The sequence below is a fragment of the Solanum dulcamara genome, chromosome 7, assembly GCF_947179165.1.
Source record: "Solanum dulcamara chromosome 7, daSolDulc1.2, whole genome shotgun sequence".
Taxonomy (NCBI): Eukaryota; Viridiplantae; Streptophyta; class Magnoliopsida; order Solanales; family Solanaceae; genus Solanum; species Solanum dulcamara.
Window position 1 is genome coordinate 37269757 of NC_077243.1, and position 11635 is coordinate 37281391.

The 11635-nt window shown below is 32.1% G+C and overlaps 1 protein-coding gene across 1 annotated transcript; it reads left to right on the forward strand.

The window, feature by feature from the left end:
• The first annotated feature begins 4995 nt into the window (after nt 1–4995).
• Nucleotides 4996–8687, forward strand: LOC129896649 (uncharacterized). Its single transcript, XM_055972583.1, has 3 exons — nt 4996–5481; nt 5803–6174; nt 7896–8687. Exons 1-3 carry the CDS (start codon nt 5224–5226, stop codon nt 8514–8516), a joined length of 1251 nt encoding a protein of 416 aa, XP_055828558.1. The 5' UTR covers nt 4996–5223; the 3' UTR covers nt 8517–8687.
• The last annotated feature ends 2948 nt before the right edge of the window (nt 8688–11635 follow it).

An 11635-nucleotide genomic window follows, 5' to 3' on the forward strand; every position in this document is an offset into this window, starting at 1 on the left:
GTTGAGATCGAGTCTGCAATAGTCGGACCCGAAGACGAGGGTAAGCACATGGTGTCCTGGATTTACCAGTCTCCTTATGTATATATTATGACTAGTCTTTTGCTTTTTGAGACAAATCTTATTTTTGTGGTCCACTTTTGGGACTTGTATTTATTTTGTACTAGCTCTATACTTGTGACTTCCAGGTTCTGGGAGTGATCTTTATATATATATATATATATATTTGGCTTGCTTCCACTCTGTCTTTTGATATTTCTGTTATTTGCTTAATTTCAATTAGTTTTCTACCCTTAACCCCACTACTTGTAGTTTCGAGATACGGGTGGACATACTTATTGGTGGATTATAGTAGGTGTCATCATGACTCAAGAAATCCGATCATGACAAGAATATAAGGGCCTTGTTCCTCATCCACACACTTCTCCACTGATTTGAAAGGCTCAGTTTTCATGTCACCGGTCAAACACAATATCGAAAAGTATTTAGAATGAGCTCCAAGATGCCCCAACTCTAAACTTGTATTATCTACAAAATTCACTTTTGCACACCTCTTCAACGATGACATCAACCAAAAGAAAATAGTTGAATGATTGAAATTCCTTTTTCTACTTCATAAGCTGGCTAGTATCCACAACAATTGGTGGTTGCACATCAGATGCTTCAACCTTTTTATTCAAGTGAGCCTACATAATCATGGTTATTTGAGCCAAATCAATCTACTTCTTGTACGACTTCAATTTCGTCTTCTATAAATTATGTTGCCACATTTGTAAGACCATAATGGAGCAACCCCGCAAATCAAATTCTTCCATCTTGTTTCTTGAGTCAAGCTCGACTCACTATTTCAGCTTCATCAATGTTATCTTCTTAGGGAAGCTCACTCACTCATTTTATTTGAGGATTGTCCTAAGTATTAGCTAAGTCTGTAATTTGCAGATCATTACAAGTATCAACCTCAGTCTGTATTTCTACGAGTTTGGCTTAAGCATCTCTATGACTTTCCTAAGCTTTGTTCGCATCTCCTTCATCATAGTACCAATCTGAGCATGACATTCCACATCCTCAACTTCATTACAGTCAATATTACAAATAACAGAAGAATAAAATAAGGGCTCGGGTATAAAATATAAGAGTTAGGATAACCATTTCATCATCTAGATGATCATATATACCACAAATATTCCACCCAAAGGATTGGGGAGATATACACAACCCGCTCCTGGAAAAATTATGACAATTTATATTCAAGTGGTGCCCATCACAATAAATACAAGAATATCAATATATGAAAACCCATATTATACACACACACACACATATATATATATATATATATATATATATATATATATATATATATATATATACAAAAATAAAAACAAACCTCAATTAAACAAAGAGCGAAAATCTTATTTAGAAAAAGCAATTAATTTCTAAGTCCCCGATAACGGCCCTAAAAACTTGTTGCGTCCAAATTTCAGCTTCCCACCATTTTATTACTACACATCAAAAACACCCATTATAAGCATAATTCAAAAAATCAATGCTTAAAAAGACAATAAAACAGGCAAATAATGACTAAATATTAAATTTGTAGTAATTTTATATCTTACTACAGTATAATATTATAGTACTCAGTTCGAGTTTTTCCAGAGTTAAAAGTCTTGATGTCTTGTACATTCTGATTATTTATCGTGGTTATTACTTATTTGGATTATTATTTTTCAACATGTACTACATTGGATCTTAGACCAGGGATCAGGAGGCACAAAGCAGGTGTCCTTCTTTAGGACCTAAATCAGAGTTCAATTCATCAGAATATGAGGGACACAAGAACAATATTGATAGACATTGTAGCATAATAAAAGAATAATTAGGAGGCTGCACTATCTTATAATTAGCAGACTAGATCGATATCAACAAAGTTGTACAAATACTTAAGCCAGTTTATGTGAACACCAAAAGTATCACATCAGGACGCAACACTCAAAATAGTGAAATATGTGAAACAAACACCACCAATGAAAATTCTAATAAAAAGCCAAGGTTCAAGTTAGCTTGCATACTTCTGTGATGGAGATTGGGAAGCTTGCCCAAATGCTAAATTTGGTGAAAATTTGATTCTTTGATCTCTAGAAAGTCGAAAAAGTAATAGACAATTTCCGGAAGTTTGCAGAAGCAGAATATAAGTGTCTTCTTACAAATACCTCTGAAATCATTAAGGTTAATGGGATTCAGTGGCCTAGTTACATGGACGAAATGATGGTCAACTGAACAACCTTCATCGAAAATATAAAAAATATTACTATGTTTATTAGTCAAATATTACTTTTTATTAATATATATTAAGTCGTGTGTGAGATTTTCGGCTTTGTCACTGCTGGGATCGTTTGTAGAACTTAGAGTAGCCAATTTATATTGATGCATTGCACATAGCAACAAGTTAATCCCATATTTTATGAATATACTAAACATATACAGATAGACTGTCAGTTTTCGAGAGACAAATCAAAATAAGGAGAGATAAAACTTATCATGTTGTAACTAAAGACTAACAAGCAGACATCTCACTAAAGAAATTACAAGGACAGAACGTGAATATCAATATTGGTAGTTATAACTAAAGTTTGTTCGCTAATTGCAACTATGGTTAGTTATTAGAACTGTAATTAGTAGTTAGTTGCTCAGGTCAATTAAGTAGTAAGGTGAGCTGATTAGAAGTAGTTTAACAACCACTATAATAATTGTAATATTCTTACAGAGTTAGTAGACTTTACACTATTCATTCATTCTATAATTCTATATATATCATTTTAACTCCTTTTCTCCATTTCAAACTCAGATCTAGAAATTTTACAAGACATCTATTTGGAGTAGTTTAAAAAAAGAAGATCAAGTAGATGAAAGCTGTATAGAAAACATTTAGAACTCTCACTAAACAAAAAAGAATTTCATTCTTGTGGAATTTTCTAATGCTACTAAAGACAAAATGTTATCATAAGTAAATACTAACTTTTCAATTAAACTTAGATAGTAATTCATTTTACACAAAAAAAGTCGGAAAAAATCATGTGCAAATATTATTTACAATAATTCATGTTTAATATATACAATATTAAGATGATTTATATAATGTGTGTTGTCAATTGATGAATTTATTGAATATATAAAAGAGAGATAAATAACTGAAAACGGATTGTAAGACCTTAAAAAGACTATAAATGGGACATGTGGTTGTCTTTCATATCCAAAAGTTAACAATGAGTAGGTTTAGTAGAATCAGAGGATTTTGAATTTACCGGCATGTAAAACAGAGTACTAAGTTATTAAATGTCCACTAGAACAGTAAGGCGATATATAGAATGTTATTTGCTAATTCAGTTCAACTTGAACTCTGTTTGCAAGCTACTGAGCTGAAAGAGAGGGGCCGGACTACTGACTACCACATTCATACTTATTTCTAGGAAACCAAAAGAAGTCGAAATTTATACTTTAAAGGCCAGATGTAATTGAGATTTGGTGTAATTAGATGTAATTATATTTTTCGATATGTTTGGTAGATCAATGAATTACTTGGTAAGAGAGGAATTGAGTGTAATTGAAGGAGAGTATTTATGCTTTTCAATTTCCAAGGAAGGGTAAAGAATTGGTGTAATTACATCATTTAATTACATAAAACTTTTTAAAATTCTTCTTTTATTTATATTTATATTTTTTCATTTTAATTTATTTTTTATTTCTACTATTTTTTAAAAAATATATTTTTATTATTCTAATATTTTCTAAATATATATTTTTTATTATTCATATTTCATTTCATTCTCATTCTCATTCTCAACCTTTACTTTTTCATTCCATGCAATTTTTCATATTATTTATTTATTATTCTATTTCTTTTTAAAAATAAATTTTGTTAGTATTCTAATTTTTAATATCATATTTATGTACGTTGTGTTAATTTTGTTTTTAATTTAGAATTTATGTCATATTTTTAATTTTATTTATTTTAGTACTATTGACTTGATATTTCACATTGCAAAACATTTATTTTTTTAGTTAAACTTGATGGATTATTTTTTTGTCAAATGTTTAATAATTTTATGACATTATATTTATAATATTAACATTTTTATCAAACATGCATTTCATGATGTTCATAAAAATCTTATATTTTTAGTATATTTGATTAAATTATTTAAAATATACTAATTTAAAAAATATAAGTAGATTTTTTTATAATATTACTTAATAACATATGTTTATTGATTAATATTTAATTTAATATCATTTATAAAGATCCTTATTTGTCTAATATAAATTTTAAATTTAGAATGGTAACTTTTATTTTTAAAATTTAATATAACTTTGTAATTACACTTGTGCAACCAAACAGAACAATTTTAATTACACTGAAATTACAATATGACAAACAAACTAGACTGTATAATTATTAGGCTAGTAATTACTACCCTAGTAATTACATCAATTCCAATTTCAGGTGGCTTTACAAACATACCCTAAATGAACTTTACACACAAAATTGCAGATTTCACAACTACAAATGCAGCTCAAACTAATTAGTAGTGGCCGGAGAGAGATTATTCAAAGAGCGATCAGTTAAATCTTCTTTGTCAAAAAACGCATAGATGAAATTATTTTGATGTATCTCATTAGCATTAAGAAAAATTCCATTGTAATGACAAAAGGAATTTAAAAAAGTACATGTATATGGGATCAACTTTCAGTTGTGACTATTAACTTATTTTAACCCCCTCATCTGCAGTTGTGCCTCTGTATGGTAAATGATAGCATTAATAATTGGAACATGAGAAAGACACACAATCTAGACTCACTGTTTTTTCCTTTATTCTTTTTCCTCAATCCCCTTATAATGTTTCGACCAACAGTCAAAAGAGAGACATAAGTGCGTGCTATCACGTCGTAAAGCACGTCGGGTGATGGCCGTCCACTGTCGGTTGGCCCTCCCTTAGTTTCAAATTAAATTAATTGTCTTTTTTTTTTCCTTTTCCCAAATCCTTTTGAATCCAAGAATCTTTTCTTTTAGTACTCCACTAGTTGCTTTCTCACTTCCTAACCCCCTAAAAGCGACCCCCCTACCCCATCAACACAAAAATAAGTTCTTTGTCATTTAATTCTAACCCCATTTCTCTTCCATAACAATCATTGATCATCAGAATCATTTTATTTTCTCTCTATATCCAGATGAGGACAATGTGCCCAAACTTGGATAGAGAAGATGGGCTGGAAACAGTGCTGGAAGTGCCCATCCCAGAAGAAATGTTTGCTCATAGGACACGACAGAACATGAAATATCACAAGGACGACAAGTCAGCTGCTTCCGTATTTGGTAGCCGAGATGCTGAAATTCAACTTTTGCTTGGCGTCGTTGGTGCTCCCTTAATCCCTCATCCTATCCGCTTTCAACACTCTCTCAACACTAAGATCAATGATCATCCCATCGTAAGTTAACAATTCTTTATTTTAATTCTACCGTTGGTTAAAAGAAAATGTTAAGCGCTGAATTATATGATCATTTCATTTTAAAATTTAATATTTTAAACAACATAACATATATTTTTCTTTATTTGAATTACATTTTCAACAATCTCCTTAATTAACAGGCCTTATCATGTTTGTTCATTTTGATCATCTTTGTATGTTTGTTTCTTTATATTTTGACTCACAATTTGTACCCAAAATCTATGATACTCTCATCTAAGAGCGTAAATATATTAGAAATGACACGTCTTATTTATTTAATTATATCTTCAACCTATTCAGGAGGCTTCGATGGCGAAATATATAGTACAACAGTACATAGCGGCAGCAGGGGGAGAAGGTGCTCTGAATTCCATTGATAGTATGTACGCAATGGGAAAGATAATGATGCTGGCGTCTGAGTTTACTGCGGGAGATGGTATGGGTTTGAACAAAGGCAATATGATGAAGATCAAGAGTGTGAAAAATGGGAGTGGAGAAATGGGAGGATTCGTGTTGTGGCAGAAGAGACCTGACCTGTGGAGCATAGAGTTGGTAGTTTCAGGGTGTAAAATAAGTGCTGGAAGTGATGGTAAGGTGGCTTGGAGACAAACTCCATGGCATCATTCCCATGCTTCTCGTGGTCCTGCAAGGCCTCTTCGTCGTTCCTTACAGGTATTTACGTTATCTTGAACTGCATTTGCATTGTGGTGTATAATTTTTTTTAACTTAAATACTCCATATAATTTTATTTATTTGTAGTATAACCTGAAAAATTGTTTTTTTTTCATTCCAATTTATATGACAGTATTTTAGATTCAAATATACAAATGAACTTTTTAAGCTTGTGGCAGAAAATAAGTTGATACATATTTTTGTAATTAAAAGTAATCTTATTAATGAAAAATTATATTAGTCCAAAATAACGAAAGTATGACGGAGAAAAAAAAAAAGTGCACCACATGAAGAGTTAGAGAAAATAACATGTTAAACTGTTAAACATGTTACATGAATATTAAAAATTCTTTTCAAAATCAATGTAGTCACTTAATTTCAAATAAAAATTACCAGCCTTCTCTTACTTTATTTAATCCGTGAATAATGGTAACTCCTTTTGTTGGTGATGATTTAATACTTCAATTACCAAGTGAAGTGAATATTTTTACCATAAACTCGAGCCCTCTTCTGAAAGGGACAATAATTGGCAAATAAAGTAGCGAGCATTGTGTTCTTTGCCCCATGATGAGTGGGGAAGGGCGACATCACTTCTTTGACTGCTCCAACTGACAACCATGCATGTTCTTTCACTTTGTGGGGCCTCATATTTAATTAATCACTTTAATTGGAACTTGGGAAGTGTGAAATCATCGTCAATATGATCAAAATTCCTTTGGTATTTGTATTTTTTTACTTTTACTACTTAAAGTTAAAGCTCATTGCCATATGGTCATGACAGCTTTTACTTTTTCTTTTTCTTTCTTGGGGCCATATTCCTATGACGACCTGAGTTGTCCTTCAAATCAATGATTGATTTTAATCAATACTCCAATTAACATCTGTTATGAATGTGCACACATCTTAGCCTTAACCTCTATGATCTGGCATCTACACGAAAAAGTCAACATTTATGTTAGGGAAATCCTAATAGTATTAATTTAATTTTAAGAGGTAAATTTGACTTTTATCTAGAATTTGAACATTGAAGTTTATTCATTTTGTGATGGAGCTAATGACAAGAGAAAATATAACATAATTGCCAATGGCAAGAATATGAATGAATAGATATATGCAGCACAAAATTAGATAATATAATTTTGAATGAAAAAGCAAATGTGGACCTTTTTTCCACTTAAAATTATTCGTTCGTTGGGAATCCCTTCCATTTTCTCTAGTGTATTTTATAAGGGTAGATAGATAACATGACTAGAAGTCAGCATTTTCTGAAGATGGCCAAATTCTTGGACTAAAAGCACCCAAAACGAATAGAAGATAATATTGAAGAGTATAATATTCAGTATCAAAATTTACTGCCTGGTGATATTGATGAAAGTCTTCCACATAATATGTGTGTGCGGGGTACCATTCTCCGCATCCCCTCTCCCCTCCCCTGGCCCTTCATACCATGCTATAGAGTTTTTATTTATATATTTGTATAAAGAAATAAAACATGTTTAATATTTTGTTTATGTATGAACTCGAGGCTGGAGCTAGGTAGGGGCAAGGCAAGGTTCAGTGAAAAATTATATTGTATATTCATACAAGATTAAAAGTATATTCTCCGCATCCCCTCTCCCCTCCCCTGGCCCTTTGGCTTGTTTGCGTATTTTTTTTTCATATTTGACTCTCTTAATAAAAATCTATGAACTAACTGGCTGAAAGTTTAATGATGTGAACAGGGTCTTGATCCCAAATCCGTTGCTAATTTATTCTCCACGTCCATTTGTATTGGAGAGAAGACAGTGAATGAAGAAGACTGCTTCGTACTAAAGCTTGAAGCAGAGCCCTCAACTCTGAAAGAAAGAAGCAGCAGCAAAGTTGAGGTAATGAGGCACACTGTGTGGGGCTACTTCAGCCAAAGAACAGGCCTCTTATTCCAGCTTGAAGACACTCATCTTTTAAGAATTAAAGCTCCGGGAAATGATGTATTTTGGGAAACAACAATGGAGTCATTAATCCTCGATTATCGAACGATAGATGGTGTTAATATTGCACATGCTGGCAGGACCTCTGTTTCTTTGTTCAGGTTTGGTGAGAACACTGAAGGACACACTAGGACAAGGATGGAAGAAGTTTGGACTATTGAAGAAGTCGATTTTAACATAAAGGGACTCTCCGCTGACTGTTTCTTACCGCCTAGTGACTTGATGAAAGAAGATGAAGTGGGACACGATGTAAACAAGAAGTCAAGGTTGGGATTAAAGACTCCTAAAATAAGAAGTTCTAGGAGAGGTGTATCTAAAATAATGTCTATTGATGAAGAAGATCTTGAAGACTATGAAGCAGATGAAGAATCTTGAAGTATAATTATTGCAAAGGCATATTTAATATTCGGTGGTCATTTTTGTACATGGAGCAACACAGTATATGTTATGTCATAAGTATTTCATATACTAGGATTTAACTTGTATTACACTAACACTATAAACAATTTTTCAGTGACTTGGTTGGAAGGTTGTTTTTTTGACTGATATCATGAGGTCAAATAATTTGATAATTTGAGGCTACATCTCCTGTAAACTTTGAGGAAGGATATAGTAACGTCTGTGAAGCAAATACATTAATGTTCAATGAATAAAGAGAAAGAGCAGTAGTGACATTCCTCTGTAGTATTAAGCCTGTATCTTGCATATTCATCGAGAATTCATATGAAGCTACAAAGTTACATACTTTCATGGAAATCGAATCACGGCCTCTGACTTTTTCTCCCAAGACTCTAAAAGTTGGTACTTTAATTAATAGGCATTGACTATATTAGGAAGTTCAAGAGTTGTAACTGATATTCAATGAACTTTTTCATAATTATTTATTCTTAATGTGTATGCTATTTAAATGTAACATAGAATAAAACTCATCACTCCATATTTAAATCTTTCTATGAATCATTTTGAATAAAAATATATCTATTAATTAAGACATTTAATATGATGACTTTTGAAATAATAACTCAACTTATAAATAAGATTGTCATTCACTATTGTGGAGACACTTAAATAAGATGATCTCTACGGTCTACTCTCCACATCTCTTTTATATATTGTTTGTTCCATATTGTTCATCTTTTACAACACGTTATCAGCACGAACATGCTGTAAAAGTTGGAGAACTTCACGAAAGAGTTGTAGCTGAAATACTTGCGAGCAGGAACAAGTTCTGTTTTTTTTCTTCCTGTTATTCACTTGCTTGTTTGTTATTTTGTAAGTGGTTGCTTAAGGTAAAGAGAGTGGCTTGAAAATTACTATGTTAAAAATTAATTGCGTTAGAAGCAAAATTGAGATGACATAAATGGTTATTCAGATTATTACACGAGGCACTAGGAATTACACATTAGAATTTTCAGAAGTTTCTCTTATACTAATAATTTGTTTTAGTATATATGTGTTACATCAAGAGATAAACATATTGGTTTGTTTTACTCTTAACAACTTTATTCATTGGTTTATTAATATACTAACAGTTCTTCATTTTAGAAAAGAATTGAAGAATAAAGAGGTAAATTTATATGTTGATTTTTGAAGTGGTATTTATGAGGAACTTATTTACATTTATAACCACAAGAGGTGACAAAACTCTCAAAGCCTTATTATGACTGAATTTGCTCCTAATATTATTATTGACCATGATAATTGTTAGATTGTAGTTTTGATGATTTGACAAACTGAGATCTGATATGGGACTTGATCATATGTTAGAATCGAATTATTGTGTGCAAATAAAAGTGACAGCCGACAAATAGTATACTGATGTAACCGTTTGGTGGGTGCTCGAGCTATGTCAGTGTGACAGGTCTCCTGGTCAATAGAATCACTCCAAGAGGACATAATCATTCTATATTATGTCTTACCTGTATTGGCACAAACAAGCTTTCAATAATTCATCTCTCACACAACCAAGAAGGAAAAAACACTTTCACTCTCAAGAAACAGAAACGAAGGAACATCAATAGAGCTCAAAATTATCATTGTGTGTTGTTTGTAAGTTTTATTTCTTTTCTCATTTCTTGTGAACCAGGACCTAATCTATAAAGAAGTCTGGTATTTGTTTGAATCTGTTTGTTTCTCATTTAGAGGTCCGTAGCTAGAGTTAGCTAGGATGAGTTTTTATTGAAGTCTATATCAGCTAGAATTAGTTGATGTAGTGTGTAGCAGATGTGTTGCTTAATGATTAAAGATTCCAGGTGTCTTAGAAAGGGGAAAGGGATTAAGAATTTAATTCTTAAAATTGCAAGAGGTTGTAATCATTCTTTTCTCCTTGTTTGATAATAGAATCTGGATGAAATCATATGAGAAAGGCCGTGATTTTTTCCTTCCTTGAGAAAGGGGGTTTTCACATAAAACACGTGTGTTTTTACTTTTCTGTTCTTTACTGTTGTTGTTGTGGTAAGGGACCAGATCAATAGTTTACTGGTAGAAGCATATATGCCATCAATTGGTATCAGAATAGGACTCTTTATAAGGTTAACACCTAGAATGAATCTTGTGATAATGACTGCTCCTACTAATCTAGAAGAAGGACAATCAACATCTCGACCTCCTAGTTCTAATGGTCAGCCCTATGATTGGTGAAAGACTAGAATGTATGATTATATTATGGCTGAAGATAGTGAATTATGGAACATTACATTATATGGACCACATGTTCCTATGAATGAAGTGAAATAATACTAGATTACTAGACTTTCTCCAAAGACAAGAAGGAAATACAATAAAGCTGACAGAAAGAAAGTGAAGAAGAACTATAGAGTAAAGAAGCTACTTGTTTGTGGTGTAGGACCAGATGAATACAACATGATTTCTACTTGTGAATCAACAAAAAAAAGCTGGAATTATTTGAGGACTGCTCATGAAGGTACTATTCAAGTAAAAGAGTCAAAACTGGACATGCTAATCATCCAATATGCAAATTTCACTCTGAAGGAAGGTGATTCTATCCATGAGATGCATACTAGGCTTTCTTCTATTACAAATGAACTAAGGTATTTGGGAGAACCTATTCATCCTAGTAAACAAATCAGAAAGGTGTCGAGGGTACTTTCAAAATCTTGGAAAAGCAAGGTTGATGCCATTACTGAAGCAAAATGGATTTGAAAACCCTCACCATGGATGAGTTGAATTGTAATCTTCAAATTCATGAGCTCAACAAGCAACAAGATTTATTTAATAAGGAAACAAAAATGATAAATCTCTAGCACTCAAGGTTGTTCCTAGTGATGCTAGTAAGGAAGATGAAGACCTGGCATATCTGACTCACAGGTTTAAGAAGATAGTGAGAAAGCAAGAAAGATTCATGAAGAAAGGGAACTCATGTAAGTCAGCTATTGCTACTGATCTATGTTATAAGTGTGTCAAACAAGGACACTTTATTAGATATTGTCCCATGCACAAATTGAAATACAAAGACTATGTAAAGTTTGGAGGTG